General features: G+C 49.9%; 1 protein-coding gene across 3 annotated transcripts in view; it reads left to right on the top strand.

Annotated features, from left to right (window-relative positions):
• The window catches only part of Tbc1d2b (TBC1 domain family member 2B), a 67,679-nt gene extending 53,573 nt beyond the window's left edge, over positions 1–14,106 (top strand). For all 3 annotated transcript variants that reach the window (XM_028865965.2, XM_028865966.2, XM_037207832.1), the window contains exons 10-13: positions 3,075–3,192; positions 8,255–8,440; positions 10,287–10,408; positions 13,359–14,106. In XM_028865965.2, coding sequence (XP_028721798.1) covers positions 3,075–3,192; positions 8,255–8,440; positions 10,287–10,408; positions 13,359–13,554 — 622 coding nt within the window. In that variant the 3' untranslated portion in view covers positions 13,555–14,106. The remainder of the gene's footprint in view (positions 1–3,074; positions 3,193–8,254; positions 8,441–10,286; positions 10,409–13,358) is intronic.
• The last annotated feature ends 4,263 nt before the right edge of the window (positions 14,107–18,369 follow it).

The raw sequence follows: 18,369 nt of genomic DNA, 5'->3' as shown, positions 1-18,369 counted from the left end.
TGGCGTAATCCATGTGCCTAGAGTCCTCCTCCTCTTCCTCTCTCTGCCCAGAAGTCCCGCCTATCTCTCCTGCCTAGCTATTGGCCTTTTTATCTCTCTAGAGTAACTCAGGCAGATTCTGCCCCAGATAGTCTAAGGAGTAGAGAAGCTGCTGGGATGTGGCTCAGTGGCGGTGTGTGTTCTTGGCACAGTGAGACCCTGGTCCCGTCCCAGCACCAGGCTTGGTAAGCACAGAAGTCAGGCTCACTGGAAGCATCTTAGAGTCTCACTTTTTTTGCTTCTTTGCTTTTCTCTTCACACTTCAGTTTTAACCATTAAGAATCTGATTGCATTATTTGATAATTGATGGAGTAAAAGCTTGTGTCATTTGTGTGTGCAGGATCCTGAACATTTTTTTTCTTTCTGTTAATTAATACTCAGGCGTTCAAAGACCTAACCTTGCTTGCCTTTTTTATATATATTAGATTTTTTTTTCCTTACACAGTGCATCCTGACCACTCTCATCCCCGGTGTTCTCCCAACCCCCTCCCATCCCTGTCTGCTCCCCTCCTCCCCACAAATCTCTCACATTCATGCCATTGGTTTTGCTTTGTAGCCCTTGAGTAGAATCTCTTACAGGTCTTGAATATTTTCCTTGCTTCCATAAGCAGAGAAAATGAAGGGACTCTCACCTTTTATTAATAATCCAGACTGTCGTCCTGAGCTGTATGTTAGGTCAGGACAAGGCTTTGGGGGTACCAAGGTCTGTTGCCCATCAGTCTCCTCTCAGCACCAGACAGTGGGTGATGGGACGACTTCTTACCATAATGTCATCATATCCTGCTTCATCTCTCTCTGCTCTCCGCTGTCACTGCAGCTCACAGTCCTTCCCAAGCTTGTCAGAACACAGTGACACATCCTTTAATCCCAGCACTTGGAAGGCAGAAGTAAGTAGGTCTCTGCGAGTTTGAGGCCAGCCTGGTCTATATAGCAAGCTCTAGGCCAGTAAAGGCTCCATACTGAGACCCTGCCTCAAAAAGGAAGGGGGGAAAAAGATAAAATAAGAATAGAGATCTTTGTGTGTACTTGAGCAATTCTCCCATAAGAGGAGCGTGTGTGGGGGAGTTTCGAATGCTGGTTTTCAGTCTGGCTGCTCAGGGTTTTTTGGTGCTAACCTGCAGGTAAGCTGTCAGTGTCTGCATGCAAGTATTATGGGATGGATGGTTTAAAACCTGACTACCACTTACTTAAAACCCAGATGAAACCCAGTGGCTACCAGAAAACCATGACTTCTCTGTCAACAAGGACAGGGGAGTTCTCTCTGCCCTTGGGAAGTTAAAGAGGACTTCAACTTCTCTTGGTCTCTGATTAAAAAACCAAAACCTGCCTGGTGGTGGTGGCATACGCTTTTAATCCCAGCACTTGGGAGGCAGAGCCAGGTGGATCTCTGTGAGTTTGAGGCCAGCCTGGTCTACAGAGTGAGATCCAGGACAGGCACCAAAACTACAAAGAGAAACCCTGTCTCAAAAAACCAAAACCTGCCTAAAGCAGTCTTGGTTTTACTTAAAGCCACAGCTCACACTGTACTGAGTCTGAAACTTACTAGAAGCTGAAATCCTGAGGCCAGGGCTCCACAGTGAAGACTTGCCAGTGTTCTCCTGGAGCCAGTTCTGTGATCCTTGGGGTACTGAAATCCTGTCCTGTTAAAGCCTCTGAATTTTAATTGGTGGGTAGGGGTAGATTTTTTCCTCAGAATACCCAGTACATGCCCCTGTCTTCTGAGAACCTAGTATGAGAACACTAGGTCTTTCTGGATCTGTGCTTATCATGCTCAGCCTCAGTTGAATGATGTCCTGACAGTTCTGTTTTGGACTCTTTGGTGCCTCTCCTGGCTTCCTGGGAGCTGTGCCTCTGGTTGTGGTTTTGTGCTGTCGGGAACTTGCCCTTTAATTGTCCTCAGTTGTCACCTCCCCACTCTCCATCCCTTTTAGGAAAACTGGGGTCCTCCCTTTGCCCACCTACCCAGGTCTTATTTTTTAATTTGCGATTTGCTGATTTCTTTCGGTTTTATCAAAGAAGAAGGAAAGAGCAAATTCTGAGCGTTTTTCCTGTGAGTGGTGCATATAGACTTTGGGGTAGAAGTTCTTGGATTTCAGCTCAGTGGAGAGGAACTTTCCCTCAACTCTGCCCGTGTCTGGTGATGGAACTCAGGACCTCACCTGTCACACGAGCACTCTGCCTCTGAGAACAGCCGGATCCCCCACGCTTGGGTTGTGATGGGCATTGGACCCGAAGCCTGAGAAGTACTAGGCGAATGCGGGACCACTGAGCTGCATCCCCAGCACCCTCTCTTCACACACCTTTATTTTAAATTTTGAGACAGGGTCTTGCCAGCTTGCCCAGGCATGAGCCTCAGTTTGTGATTCCCTCGGCTCTAGCCCTGCTCAGAAACTGGATTAGTCATGTTTTACCAACAACCTCTGGATTATGACCATGTACAAATGGTTGGAGCCAGGTTTCCATTATGAATGACAAAGCAGTTGGAATGTGTGAGCTCCTTTCCTGCCCAGTGTGCCCACCGCGTGCAGCTCCAAAGGCCCCTCCTGGGGATTCTGTGCAACCCATTTCCCCTCCAGAGAGGCAGCTGGATAGCGGGTGAAATCAGGTTCTTAAACTACCTCATACTCTGTTACATTCACTTTACTTTTTAGACATAAAAGGATTAATCAAAACATTTTAAGCAATGAACTCAAAGAATTAGCTGCATTAGCAAAATATTAGAGTGAAACACTTGTTTGGGAGCCTTGCCTTTAACGGCTGAGCCACCTCTACGGCCCAAGTGAAACATTCTTTAAACAAGGCTGACGGGTCACAGGGAGGCAATTTCACTGGGAAGTAATTTCAGCTTTGAACAAACACCAAATGACGGGATCAGAGGAATGTGGCTTTTCTCTTCAAGTTGTAGAGGATTCGTCACTCACTCAGAAATAATCATTTATCCTTCATTAGAGAAGTGGAAACCGCAGTGGCCCTTAGAGAATATGGTGAAGGCAGGAACAGGAGCCCATGCTGACCTTATCCCTGTCTGCCCACAGGTTGGTGGCGGTGGCCCTCCTTTACCTGGAACAAGAAGATGCTTTCTGGTGTCTCGTTACCATCGTGGAAGTCTTCATGCCTCGAGACTATTACACAAAGACTCTGTTGGGATCCCAGGTACTTTTAAAATACTGTGCCTTGGTCACTGGCTTATAGGGCTCCAGTTGTCATCTGAGTCAACCCTGAGAGGGCAGCTTGTGTCCATGACTGCAGCAGCTGATCTCTATGAGTGACCTATGACTAGGTCAGCTCCTTCAGCTCCCTGAGCACCTCAGAGACAGCCCTCCCTGGCAGTCTGTCATAGACCAAAGATGCGCAGGGAGTCGGGGGAGCTGCTGGTCTGTTAGGTCGCTTCTTCCAGGATTCGGGGACCAGGCTGGAGGAGATGTGGGAGGACAAAGGGCTGCTGAGGAGGCTGGAGGAGCCTCCAGCCTGGGGAAGGAACCAGAGTTGGTGGGAGGAGTCTCCGCTGTTAAAGGTACCATAGGAGCAGCTTCCTTGGTGCCCTCCCCTGCCATGCCCTAGTTTCTGGGGACAGACAAACAATGATAAGTCTTAAGGAGCTGCAGAAGGATTGGCAGTAGCCTCCTCCATCAGAGGATCTGGTGCATGTTCCATTTCATACCCGGGTCCTGACATCAGGGGCCAGGGCAGGGTGACATGGACTGGAAGAGGCCAGATCATCTGTCTCCACCTGGTCTTGCCTAGGACATGGACAACAAGGGGATGAGGCAATGGTCTCAATCAGGTGGGATTTTAAAAATCAGTGGCTAGTGCTTTGCGTATTCACAGCCCCTGAAAACGGCCCCGCAAGCTCGAATTTAGAGCCTCAGGTGCCTCAGGGTTTCAGAAGAGACAAAATGAAGCCTTGATGTCCTGACCACTCTGGGTGGGGTGTCATCGGGTACTTTTTACCCTGATGTTGGTGCCAGTTTCTTGTCTCGGGTGTCTACCACACACTCATTTCTCCTCATTATCTCTGAGAAGTATGTATAAGGCTGCTCTAAAAGTGAGCATACCATCTGTTCCAGTGCTGGTCTTGCCAGAACCTAGAACCCCAAGCCCGCTGCCTGCTGCTGCTGTGGCCCAACTGCTGGCCAGGTTTCCTTTCCTGCCATCCTTGAAGTGCATGTTGTGTGCCAGGACCTCACCAGGCATTGCAGACACCGATGAATGACATGCTTATCCCATGTCCTCCAGTGCTCAGTGGAGGAGGGTAAAACAGAAGCCTCAGCAAGCATTTCCTGGCAGCCTGCTCCCTGCCCAGCCCTTTGCCAACACCAGGACAGCCTCAAGTGAGGCACAGTGGGCCATCCAGTTGGAAGAAGAGATGTGTACACGTATTTTTCTCCCACTTCAAAGGCAGGTGGATGTCCTGTCCTTGCAGATGTCTTCAGCTGCCCCCCACCCCCCAGATAGAATAAATCCTGTGTCATCACTTGGCCTCATGCTCAGATATCCATCTCTCTTGCTGGCCCTAGGCAACTAACTAGCCCTAGTTCAGTGTGTTTGACATTCCTTTTCTCCCAAGCCAAATGGGGGGCAATAAGGTTGCTACATGATATGACTTGAGAGTGTAGCTGGGAGTATAAGGCCAGGCTCACTAAATACCAGTTCCCTTTTCTAGTCAAACAGTAGCTCCTGCAGGTGCTGACATTTCTTTGGGTGGTACTGGACATCCTAAGATGACAGAGCTGTGGCCTGGATGGTACCACTGATTAGCTGGAGGAAAGGCAGGCAGGCAAGGGTTAATCCAGCTAGGTAATAGCCATCCCAGGGGTGGCAGGAATTCAGGGCAGCAGCGTGGGAGGGAGGGTGTATGCTAGAACTGACCTGGAACTTTCTAGATGAGCAGGGGATGTGTTCTAGTAGAGGACTCCATAAACAGAGAACCAGTGGTGAGAGGGTGAACTGTATCCAGCAGCTTTGAGAGTGGGTGGGAACTGTCCACTAGCCCATGGTGCTAGCCCAGATGGAGCGGAAAGGAGAGCAAGGGCAGGTTGTGTGAGCAGGCATGCCAGGCTTGCTGTGGACCTGGGGAGGTAGCTGTGGTTGAGAGGCAGGAAGAGCCTGAGGGCAAGGTAGCCAGGACAGCAAAGAAAAGGGCCAGGACAGCAGAGAAAGCGGGAAACGCTAGGGCAGCCTAACCCCCAGAGTGCCCAAGGCAAGACCAGGTGAGACAGATGATCTGACCTCTCCCAGTCCACGTCACCCAACTCTGGCCCCTGATGTCACGATCCAGGTGTGCAGAAAGTGTATGATCTGACTGTCAAGGATGGCGCTTCTGAGGGCCGGGGAGCAATGCTTCCTGGTGAATGGACGCCAGCCGCAGCTTGACCTCTTAGGCAACTTGTGGGATAGTTTGACAGCTTTTGAAATGGTTTTCAGGATAGAACATCTAACCTGAGTTTGACAGGGGCAAGTAGATACGGGTGACCGCTGAGGTGGGCTCTACAGCTTTTTATGTGCACTTTGGTTTTTTTAAAAGTATTCAAGAAAATTACATTCATTTAGCAGTTTATACCTTTGATTTTGACTTTGTAGATGGCCCAGAACTCCAGATCCCCCTGCCTCAGCCTCCCAAGTGTAAGTAGTGTAGCTGTCCACCACCATGTCTGCTAGTTTTTAGCTTTGCCTTTAAAAAGTTAAATTCAAATAGAAGATCCTTCTTGAACCTGTTTAACTGTGCTTTCTAAAACAAATAACAGCACACTTTTATTGTTAAAGCCATAACAATATTAAAAAAAAAAAAGAAAACAGAACTTCCAACAAACAGTTACCATTTTAAAAGTTTTGGATTGTCCTTTAGAATAGGTTTCTCTGTGTAGTTTTATGCCTTTCCTGGATCTTGCTCTGTAGACCAGGCTGGCATCGAATTCACAAAGATCCGCCTGCCTCTGCCTCCTGAGTGCTGACATTAAAGGCGTGCGTCACCACTGCCGGCTAAAGTGTTAACATTTGATTGGACTGTAGCTGTGTTAGTATTCCAGGAATCCCAGGAATGTTCTCACCTATTGTCCTAATTGACAGGAGTTGTCCTCGTTAGGGTTTCTATTGCTGTGATGAAATACCATGACCAAAGCAACTTGAGGAGGAAAGGGTTCACTTAGCTTATGTCACAGGATGCAGGGCAGGAACCTGGAGGTAGGAGCTGATGCAGAGGCTGTGGGGGAGTACCACTTATTACTGGCTTGCTCTTCATGGCTTGTTCACCTGCTTTTCTGTAGAACCCAGGACCACTAGCCCAGGGACGGCACCACCCACAAGGGGCTGGGCCATCCCTCATCACTCACTAATTGAGAAAATGCTCTCTACACCAGCAGTTCTGAATCTGTGGATCTCTACCCCTTTGGGAGGGTTCAATGAACCTTTCACAGAAGACCATGTGGAAACATAGATATTTACACTGCGATTCATAACAGTAGCAAAATTTCAGTTATGAAGTAGCAATGAAAATAATTTTCGGGTTGGGTGTACCCCATAACTGCATTAAAGAGTTGAAGCATCAGGAAGATTGAGAACAACTACTCTATAGATTTGCCTGCAGCCTGATCTTGCGGAGACATTTTCTCAATCAAGGTTCCTTCCTCTCAGATGCCTTTAGCTTGTGTCAAGTTGACATAAGACTATTACACAGGGACTTTGCAGATTAGTCCAGGATGCCCTCCCGGGTAGGACTGTTCTCCACAGTAGCCATCCAGTCGATTTTCCCATCAGCTACTCAGAGAGGATGACCTACTCCTTGGTCTCAGCATGAGCGGACCAGAGTCTTCCTCCTCTATAGACTGGCTTTGTACCTCTGCAGCCTGTTCCTCTCTACCCACTTCTTGCAATTATACCACTCATCGTAGGGGTCTCTCTCTAAAAGGGACACCCACTGGTTCTCATCTTCCCTATGCTCTGGTCTCAGGTGCCACATCTGTGCACTCTCCCTGCCAGGCTCAGAAGTGGGGTGTTCTGAGCACCTTTTCTCACCTCTCACTCAAAGGGGAGTTACCTTTAGCAGTTACCTTCAAGGAGTTTTGAGGTCCGTGCATCCTCCTCTGTTTTCATCCATTTGTCCAGGGCTCTCAGCCATCCAGTCTGGCGTTCCTGTTGTAGCTGGAAGGATGGACCTAGAGAGCAGGCCTCACTATTGCCCATCCTGCTGAGAGTCTTGAGATGCTTCTCCTTTCTTCCCTGCTGTTTGCAGACTCTGTGGAGAAACTGGTTTCGTAGATTTTTTCCTGTGTCAAATAAAATTGATTGGACTGTAACCAGATGGCCCTGAGTCCCACTGTATGATCTTAGCATTGTTCTGTGAAGCTTGTTTCTGTTACACACACACACACACACACACACACACACACACACACACACACACACGCACACGCACGCACACGCACGCGCACACACACAGATATTTTTGTGAGGGTCACACACAGAGCAGGGAAAAGCCCCTTGGTGTGGCCTCTCAACCCTCTTCCTAGAAGCCTGACCCCTGCCCACAGTTACGCTAATCCATTTGTCTAGCTGCCCTACTCATCTCTTCCATCCTCCAGGTCATCCTGGAACCTTATTCAGCCTTCTACCCAGCACTGACTGGTTGCCTGACCTAACATGCAGTGGCTTCCGCCACCTGTGGCTACCTGTGGCTTGCCTGTCTTATAATACTTTACACATCTCATTTAATGTCTTCCAGAGTACACGGCTGTTTAGAACATCCTTTGTAGGTGGGTGGACCCAGCTAGTACCCCGGGGTCCTCTGACTCTTAGTGTTCTCTCTACCCACCCTGCCCTGTTAAGCATATTCATTGCGTGGATGTGGGTAGTAATGTTTTCTTGTTCAGCGGCTCACCTTTCCTTATGCACCTGCCCAGGGCTGCCTGTATTCATGCAAGTACTAGCAAGCTGATACCAGCCTGCTTTCCCATAGGTGCTGAGTCCAGGAGCTGCTTTTAGGCTACAGCCTATTCACTTCTGCCCATCCCCTGAGGAGAGTGCCACTTAGGGGCCCTGAAGCATTTGAGGTCAGCTGCCCCCCGGGCCACGGAGCAGCCTGGCTCTATGAGTGCCCCACTTGTACATCTGAAACAGCTGTGTTGCTGCATGTCCCCATGGGCTCCGCCCTCCGTTCTCGGGTGGGGCAGCTGTTCTGCGCCGCAGACCCCAGACCGCTCTCCCTTTGTTCCCTCTCCAGGTGGACCAGCGGGTGTTCAGAGACCTCATGAGTGAAAAGCTGCCTCGATTGCACACCCACTTTGAACAGTACAAAGTGGACTACACCCTCATCACCTTCAACTGGTTTCTGGTGGTGTTCGTGGACAGTGTCGTCAGCGACGTCCTTTTTAAAATATGGGACTCTTTCCTTTATGAGGGACCAAAGGTGAGTGCACTCTTTCCAGAGACACATGCTTGACAGACTGACATACACATGGCCGAGTGGCTGGTTCACCTGGAACTTGTAAGGTTACCTCGGTGTGATGTGCTCCCGCAGGCCTTGGGGAACAGCAGTTACCTGCTCATCCGTCAAAAACCTCAGTGTGAAGCTGAGCTCGGTAGCGCACAGGGACATCCTGTCTCAGAATAACTAGCCAAGCGCTCAGTAGCTTAGTGATTCAGCACTCGCTTTGCTCCCGTGAGGCCTCTGGGTTCAGTCCCTGCCCCGCTCCTACCCCCGCACGCCACACCACAGTACACCAAAAATGGATAAGTAAGTGGCTGGTGGGACAACACAACAATCCTCCAGCCTGAGTTTAATTCCTCGAATTACAGGGTGGCAGGAGAGAACCAACTTCCACAAGTTTTCCTCGAGCACTACACACAAGGCTATGACCACACATGCACACACATCAAACAAAACATTTTAATTAAGTAAAAATAAGAACAAAACATAAAAAGGATATGTAGTAGGAAAGCAGTCTCTCTCCTCCCAATATCCTCTTGTTTTCTCCTCCGTTTATACATTCTCTTGTGTTTCTTAAGCCGATCTAAAGTATGCTGTTTTACTGGATCTTGGAGCTGATTCTATAGCAGCATATACAGGACCTGTGTTGTAACCTGATATAACTCCTTGTTGTACAGGAGTCAGAAATAAACATAGCAGCTCCTGATGGGGGCTGCTTTGCATGTTTCCAATCTCTTGCCACTTTAGAACAAGCTGCACCCAGCTCTCCTGTGACTTCCATCTTTCCACACATATGCATTTGCACTATAGATTTAGCCTAGAATTGCAGGATCAAAGGTTAGTTCACGGGTAGTGTTGGGGTAACACCAGATTGCCCCTCAAACGGTCCTTGTGAGGGCTAGGCCGTGATGGTGCATGCCTTTAATCCCAGCATTCAGGAGGCAGAGGCAGGTGGGTCTCTGTGAGTTTGAGGCCAGCCTGATCTACAGAGTGAGTTCCTGGAGAGCCAGGGTACACAGAGAAACCCTGTCTCAAACAAACAAACAAAGCTGTAAGAGTTTACACTCCCACAGCAGTTGAGTATATATATTATCCCATATGTAGATTCAGTATCCAGCATAGGGTGTTGCCACTTTTATAGTCTTAATGTGTCATTAATACAAAGAATTCTCAACTAAGATCATCAACACTGTTTCTGTTGGGCTGTACATGAGTATGTAAAGAGAATCATGAACAGTTTGACCCTGTAAATACTGCTTTCTAAATATGGTACATTGTAGGCTGGCTCAGGCCATGCAGGGCTCTTAGATGTGGAAAAGCAGTTTGTTCCAAAGCTGCCTCAACTTATAAGATCACCAGGAGTTCATTCCCCCAGCCTTGCCCAGAGCACCCCAAAAAACATCAGCAAAATCAACTGATTATTTCACTGTACTGAAAAGTTACTCATACCCCTGCTCCTTAGCCAGACTGTGCCTGTCTCGGGAGTTGCAGCTTCACATTTTCAGTCAAAAAAAAGCCTGGGTTTTGATCTTATGTGAAACTGCTCTTGAGGTCAGTATTCCTTGAAAGGATTCCACAAGTCTCCTCACTTCTTAGGAACGTTTCTGGTTTGGACAAACTGTTGGAAACCTCAAGTATTTGTTTTTCTGTACCAAAGGTCCTTGTCCAGTCCTGGAAGTCACCCCTCGATTCAGGTGTCTGCCCAAGGGCAGGGCCTTCAGGATGCTTCTCCAGCCAGCCCCCAGCTCCAGAGTCCAGCCTCATGTCTGGACTCCTGCCTAGCCACAGTGTGTTTTCAATTACTGTTTCCCTGGCTTTCCCATAGGTTATTTTCCGTTTTGCCCTGGCACTTTTCAAATACAAGGAAGAGGAGATCCTGAAATTGCAAGATTCCATGTCCATATTCAAGTATCTCCGTTACTTCACTCGGACTATCCTTGATGCCAGGTGAGTTGCCAGTCCTCAGACTCAGAGCTGTCCAGGGTGCCATCTTCGAGAGGGACATTCCTTTATAGACAGAGAAATGGGAAGGGCTATGGCCTTCCAGTCTTTTGAGGAGACAGAGATGAATATGGTTTTGTTCTTTATTCAATAAATAAATTCTAGGAACTGAAAGCAATGTTCCACACCTAAAGCATTTCTGTTTCTGTGATAGTGCAGAACCTGTACAGGAGGGATGGTAGATAAAAATAGCCCTGAACTTGACGGCTCCCAGTGGGAAGAAGCCAGTCTGGAAGAGAACAAGGCTAGGAGGAAATAGCAGGAGTTGGGCTTGACAGAGATGCTTCCGGGCCCGGGTGTGGGAACAGTGTATATAGAGACAGTGGGAGGGGGCCACTCAGCTGGTGCCAGGGTACTGGGGCTCGTGGCTCCTGTAGATTATGCTCAGGACTTTGGGCTTCATTCTAAACATTGGAAAGTCACTGAAGGCGTTGGCAGGACTGGCCACTAGGAGAGCAGACGGTGACTGTCAGAAGGAGCCAGGAAAGAAAGGTGGTAGCCAGAGAGAGGTGTCCTGAGAGTGGGAGAAGAAAGTGGGACAGATGGAAGAGATTTGGGACTTTGAACTTGGAAGAACCCTAGTTTCCAGCTTGAATAGCTGGAATATTCATGAATCTTTACACACACACACACACACACATACACACACACCTCAAGCCACATAGTTATTTCCTGCCTGGGCTGCCATTTTTCCCTAGGCCACAGTTGGTGGTTGCTCTGGCTCCGGCAGCTGGCGTGGACATTGGCAGTGGGAATGGTTGGCAGAAGCCATGGCAGGCCTCAGGGAGGTTGTCTCTGTTTTTTAGGATCTTTTGCTTGAGGCGTATGCTTTCAAGATAGTTTTAGGCTTAGTACTAACACTAAAAATAACCTGATGTGTGCTGAGTGAGAAGGGGTATCTGAGAGTGTTTGCGAGAAAGATTGATGAAAAGTTTAGAATAAGGATTTTGTTCATCTCACAGTGGTCAAGATTAAAAATGACTGAATGAATTCCCACATGACAGCTGACACTGTGTTGAGAGCATTTTGGTTCAGAGACAGACTCTGCCTCACCCTGACAGTCTTAAGGGGAATGTCAGGGCTGCCTGGAGATAAATCCCCTCCTCTACTTCACCATAGGAAAGAGCTGGGCACTCCCATCTTGCCCGATCCTACAGCGCCACCTTGTGAATGGCTCATGAAACAGTTTCCCCTTTGCTGTATGAAGTCCAGGTCACTGGATAAGAGCTCCCAACGTGTGCGTCAGTGCCACCAGCCCCTGCTCCTGCACCTCCCCACCCCCAGGGAGGTTGCTGAAGCTGCGGGTGCCTTGGCCCCACCTCCACTGGAGTTCCAGTACTTTAAGGAGCTGCCCATGCTAGTGGTCTGAGGAGAGGCAGTTCTGCAGAGATGATAGGTCTTACAAAGAGGCACAGGGGCTTCCATAGCCAGGTACACTCAGGAGACTTTGGATGATGCAAGACTGAACTGGTTGGTGTCTGTGGCAGGACCTCTGGGGGCCCATGAGAGGCTGAGCATCCGAGGGCAAATACCTGAGTTCCCTTGTTCTGCAGCCTAGGCCTGTCACAGTCGGCTCTTTCCAGCTACAGGAGTAAGTTAATAATTTAGCACCCCTTTTTCACTTTGGATAGTAAAGAGTGAGTTTTCTGGTGTACGGGCCTGTGCCTCACGGAAGAGAAAGGACAGTGGTGGGCTCCTGGTTCCCAGTCCCAGTGATGTGCCCCAGCTAGATCACAAAGCTGGGCCTGAAACAGCACCTGGGTGCAGTCAGGCCTGCCTTAACCTCCGGTGCTTGCCCGTCCTAGAGCGTGTGGGAACTTGGCCCGTGAAGAGAGCCGGCCAGTCCAGCCCCTTCATTCCCTTGCAAGAGAAGCTGTTTAAACATAAAAAGGAGAAATCCTGGCAGCTTGCATATCCTATGTACATCTATGCTAAACGTAGCTCAGACAGACACCTAAGGAGCAGAAGGACAAATGGTTTGAAACAGGTGAAGTTCTGGTAACATGCTGTCCCTGCAAGTTTATGGGGCCCGTGGCTGACAAGGGAATGAGCCCCTGCTGTCAGGAAGCAAGGCCGTGGGCATGGCAGGATTGAAGCAGTGTGCCTGACCCATGAGTACTGGAGAGCAAAGCCAGCCATCCAGACGGTTCTTACTCTCTTTATTAAACACTGACCAGTGGCTACGGTAACACACTTAAGACATTGTTTTCAGTTGGTGCCTTGACACACTGCGTGTGCCTCTGTGAACTGTGTCTTGGCACAGGTCACACTACAGATAGGATCTGATGTCAGGATCTGATGTCATCACCATGCCTAGTCATTGGTGTCAGGACAGTTTTCCTGAGCACTTAATATGCCCTGCCTGACGCTGGCCCTGAAGAGTCATACTCGTTGATACCTGCTGCCACCAAGCGAGCACCAGGTTATAAACGCCTATGTGTGGGAACAATACGGGGAGACACCTCTGATGTTCCCAGTGTGCAGATGAAGAATCAGGTCAAAAAGCGTTCTGAGCTTAGGGTTATCCCCTTAGACACAGAACCTTCTTGCCTCTCTGCATAAAATAGGCCTGGGTTGGAGCTAGAGAGATGGCTCAGAGGTTAAAGCTCTTCCAGAGATTCTGAGTTCAATTCCCAGCACCCACATGGTGGCTCACAACCATCTGTAATGAGATCTGGTGCCCTCTTCTCGCCTGCAGGCATACATGCAGACAGAACACTGTATGCATAATAAATAAATCTTTAAAAAAAAGATAGGCCTGGGCTCCCAGGGTGACATTCCCTCGTCAGACTCTCAGCATGGCACATTTCTCTTGCTCCCTTTCCTGGTCTCCAGGCAGTGTTCTGAGCACTCACCTGACCTCACTGATGCTTGCCTCTGCCCTTTGTCCCGCCAGGAAGCTGATCAGCATCTCCTTTGGGGATCTGAACCCCTTCCCCCTGCGTCAGATTCGGAACCGGCGAACCTACCACTTGGAGAAGGTCCGGCTGGAGCTGACAGAGCTGGAGGCCATCCGAGAGGATTTCCTGCGTGAGCGGGACACTAGCCCTGACAAAGGCGAGCTGGTCAGCGATGAGGAGGAAGACACTTGAATGAAACCCCCACCCTAGGATGCTGCTCTTCTTGCCTTCATAACCAAAAGTAGCAAAGGGGTTAACTCCAGGCATGTTTCTGCTCATTCAGCTGCCAAAATGTAACATCTGTGGCCTCTGGCTATCTGCTGAGCAGATGTCCAGAACTAAGCTGCACTTTCTCACCTCCCATTTGGGGGCAGAGGTCCGATGGCTTTACAGCCATTTCCATGTCATGGCATTCAGTCACATGCATCACAGTCACGCTTGCTGCCCGATTGGTGACTCCCCAGTTGACTGTTTCCAAGGGCCTGTTTACAGCATCTGCCAATCACGAGTGTCTCACCCTACAAAAACTACTGTGCTCCACGTCTCCCCAGGCTCTTTTCATTCAAGGACAGCACTATGGAGGAATGCATACAGGGCCTCAGTGAGGCTGCTTCCAGGGGCCAAAGGTCATCATAAGAAGAGGGACCAGGCAGTTGGTGGTGAACGCCCTCAGCACTTGGGAGGCAGAGGCAGACGGATCTCTGTGAGTTTGAGGCCAGCCTGGTCTACAGAGAGTTCCAGGACAGGCTCCAAAGCTACACAGAGAAATCCTGTCTCAAAAAACCAAAAAAAAAAAGAAGAAGAAGAAGAAGAAGAAGAGGGACTTTTTAAAAAAAAAAAAACAAGTACAACTCTTATTCAGAACCATCCTTCCTAGAGAGCCTCGGAGCCCTCTGCTGGTGGCTTCACTCTGCCAGCCACAGCCCCTTCTGGACTAGCCTTTGCCCTCATACATGGCCCTTCAGACTGGTAGCACTCACTCTGCCCTGCTGCCGGCCCCCACACTTCTTATGGCCAGCGATTTTGCCAGTTGCTCTGTCCCGGCTTGCAGGGAGCCTGGCACACCTCCAAGAGCTGCTGTGGAAAGCTCTTGTCTTTGGGAGGTGACTTGGAGATGCCATTCTCCAAGTGTGGCCGGATCGGGGTTCCAAGTGAGCCTTGCAGTAGGCCCGCCCCTGCATGAGGAAACGTGGGAAACTTTCCCCTGTGGCAGTGCTGTGGCTGGTGGGCTCCTGGGTGGCAGTGGCCAGGGTCCTGATAGCTCTTGTGCCCAGAGGCTGGGTGGGGAGTGAGGCTAACTGCCAGCTTCCTAGATCTGGAAGCACCTCTGCTTGAGGACAGGAGTGATGAGCTCTCCCAGTCTTTGTCATCCTTGTCCTCAGCAGGGAGCTGGGCTCACTGTGGCCTCTGGCATAGTGGACTCTGGGGACTTGGAACACTTCCTTCTTGAAGCCCAGGGAGGGTCTGGACAAGGGAGGTTATTTTTGCTCAGTCCTAAGCATCCCTGATGAGCGACTGTCATGAGAAAACATTTTCTAACAGTATTATCGGAACACAAGGGAAACAGCCTTAAGCGGCCTATCTTACACTACCTGGAAAAAGATCGGAAACAATCCTTAGCTAGTATAAACACACTCAGACTAAGAATTGGAGCAAGGCAGTTGTGAGAAGTACTTTTTCCATGACCGGCTTTCCTGTTTTTGCTATCCGCTTTCTAGCACTTGAATGGCTGAGTCGGTTTTTCAGCATCTAGACTGTGCTCAACTTCTCTAAAAGTTGCTTCGTTTATTACCATGTAAAAGGAGCTGGTCTCTGTATTTAGCCAATAACCTTTGTCTCTTTTCAGGTATAAAAAAATGTCAGCATTGTATCTTTAGGATGGTGGTTTAAGGCGCGGCTTCTTCAGGAAGCTGTCTGAGCTGGACAGTGGTCTCACTGCTGTTCTTAGGGCCTCCCTGAAGCCAAATGCCGGGAAAATGCCCACCCCCTGTGTAATGATGGCTGTCAGCCTTGGGGACAGCTGCCAAGGAGGTGCAGTAGGATGGGGTTGGAGCCCCATGCCTCAGTTCCATTTGCCTTGATTTCAGTCGCCACGTCGGTTTCCCACTAGAAGATGCCAGTCAATCCAAATATGTTTTCAGCATAAATGCTCTTTTGGCACTGGCCTGCTTTTGTCCTGTGTGTCCAGTAAAGGCATCTTAAAAGTATCCGGTAATACTGGGGACATAGCTCAGTGGTAGAATGTGTGCCTGGCATGTGAGGCTCTGGGCTCCATCTCAGCAATGCAAAGAAGAAGAAATCCCCGGTATGCTGTCCTGCCATTCCCGAGAGGCAGCATGGGTTCCCCAGTTAGCGTCAGTGGTCAGGTAAAGTCGCAAGAGAACTCAGAAATGTACCCCTGCGGGCTCTCCTCCCTGGAATAAAGGATTCAGTGTCCACAGAGCTGAGAAGGCAGAGTTGCCTGCCCTCCAGTTTGGGGGCAGAATGACGCAGGCTCCTCCCCAGGCAGAACTCCAGAGACTTGAGCCATCACCTCCCATTCTCTCGTCACTGAGACCTGTCTTTACTCTCCAGTGCCCCTGAGGTTCCAGACTTACACCGGCCACCATGGCAGGAACCCCTAATGTCGGGCCGCCTCATGCAGCTGCTGTTTTTTTGAACCTTTACCCAGCATGCAACCCGTGGCTCCTGCCTGGTGATCCTTGTGGGCTGAGAAACCCAAAGCATAGCCTCCAGCATGTGGGTCCACATGCACATGCCACGGTGGGGGCGGGGAGGGGGGTTACCCCGCCCTCAGTGCCCCATCTGATGGGACTTACCAATATTTCAACTGTTAATACTTTTATATTTTCACTACATTTTATATTTTTATAGACTTATTTTATTAAGGTTTTTCTAGATTCTGTACGACTTTTATATAACAAGTTCTATTTTGTGTGCACAACTCCCTTGTATGTATTTATATCAACCTGAGCCTTCCAAATCACAGTCCCCTCCTGTTCCGCCTTCTCCCCTTAGCCTCGGCCATCCCTCACTTCCGCTCACCCAGGTAGCCTCTGGTGCTGCGCGTAGCCATGGTGACAGCTGAACAGTAGCTGGTCGCTGTTTACGTCTCTGGCGTTAGCTGTGTTGTGTTGATCCAGGAAGTACTCTAGGTAGCACCCAGTCAGGTTGTGTTATCTGTGACTGCACACCGCCCCTCTCACTCTGTACAGTGCTGTCTTCCTGACCCACCCCCTCTTGGTGGGCCTGTTCAGGGAAGTCCTTGAAGATAGAGGGTGGATGCGTGCCCAGTGTGTGAGGTCCTTCCCCTGTGGGCAACTGGAAGACTTGAGGGCACACTACCAGTGACCGTCCTTACGTATCACAGCAGCTTTTATGCTGATCTTCGAGTTCAATGTTAGACTTGTAAAGGGAGAAATAAACTAATTTGTATTACATTCTGCCTTGAAAGGTAGTTGTAGTCATTTGTGATGGAGGCCTCTGCATGGTCTTGGAACATGGGGTGTGCATTATAGGGATGGGGTGCTGTCCATTCTGCCAACCTGCTGATTCTTAGGTCCCTGCCCTTGGTTCCGTTGGGATAGGAGGGACAGGATGCCCTTCTCAACACTGATAGACCTGAGTGCCAGAACTGAACTATGGGCAAGAGCTGAGGACAGAGGTTGGAGTCATAGTGAGATGCTGCCTGTGTTTGGAGCAGTCCTTACTAGCCCCCCACCCCCCACCCCTTGGGAGACAGGTACCCTCTCGCACCAGCTGTGCGTGCCCAGCCTGAGTCATGGTTTGTTTGCCTCCTGTCTGGGCAGACAGCTCAGGCCCAGCTGACGCTAGGGACTCCCCCAGCCATCTCTGGAAAAACACAAGAATGATTAGGACCAAATGTCTTTCCATGAGGTGGGGGAGGGGGCCGAGGGGGGCAGGACTCATCAGTGTAGGCCTGGACCTGGTAAGCTGCTGCTCTTTCGGAGACACGGATTTATTCAGTAAGGCTGGGGGGCTCCTGAGGTCCCACAGCTCTATAGTAATGGCAGAGGCCAGGGCTGGGTCAGGGACCCTAGGTCTCTACCACAGTGCCATGCCCTGCTGTGTATGGGTCTCTGTTCCCATCTTTGTGAGGAGTTGCCATGGGGAGTGGATTGGGCAAGGTTGTAGGAAGCCATTACTCAGACTGTGGTCTCCAGGGCCTCTTTGGGCCCACAGGGCTGCTGCAGACATAGGCAGGAAGCAAACCCAATGCTTCTCCACCCTCAGCATGGTAGTGCTTGGATGCACACAGGCCACCAGTGACTTGCTTTCCTGAGTAACCTGGTAGACTGCCTAACTTTGGCCAAGCCACACGTATAGGACCTGCCTGGAGCCCAGCGTCTCTACTGGGCCTGTATCTCCAGTCACCCCCTCCACTGTGAACTTCTCACCTGCTCGTGTTCAGGATGAGATGGTGGGAGAACAGGAAACCCAGAGCTAGACAAAAACCTTTACTCCTGAGAGCAACAGCCCCTGCCACACCCCACACCCCACACCCCCACCCCACTTCCAGGTAGAACGAGCCCTGGGACAGGCACAGCACTGACTGGTTCCACCCTGTGACAGCGCTTCCTGGTCCCAAGCAGTGACTTCCACTGTACCCACATTCTTGGTGATCAGATCCCTCCATGCTTCCACATACACCTCACTCTGGAGAATAAAATGTGACAAGTGCCCTTTTTTTTTTTTTTTTTTTTTTTTAACAACTCCTGTGTCTCAAACTTGAGGGAGAGCAATAATGCCTCCCAGAAGATGACTCACAGCCAGAAGGAAGGGTCAGACAGGGGCCAAGGCTGAGAAGAAGGCCTAATTATCCCTGTTGCTGACTAGGGTCCAGAACCCTCTTCAAAGTACCTGCATGCCCGGCTGCTCTCAAGTAGCAGACCTGGCAGGTGCCCGCTGTCATGCCACAGGTAGTCCCCGTGAGAGACAAGACAGCCTCGGGTGCATGAATGCATCTGGCTCCATCTCTGTGAAACC

Source organism: Peromyscus leucopus, chromosome 7 (genome assembly GCF_004664715.2).
Source record: "Peromyscus leucopus breed LL Stock chromosome 7, UCI_PerLeu_2.1, whole genome shotgun sequence".
NCBI classification, from domain to species: domain Eukaryota; kingdom Metazoa; phylum Chordata; class Mammalia; order Rodentia; family Cricetidae; genus Peromyscus; species Peromyscus leucopus.
Note: the sequence above shows the minus strand (reverse complement) of the source record. Positions and strands in the feature narration are given on the sequence as shown.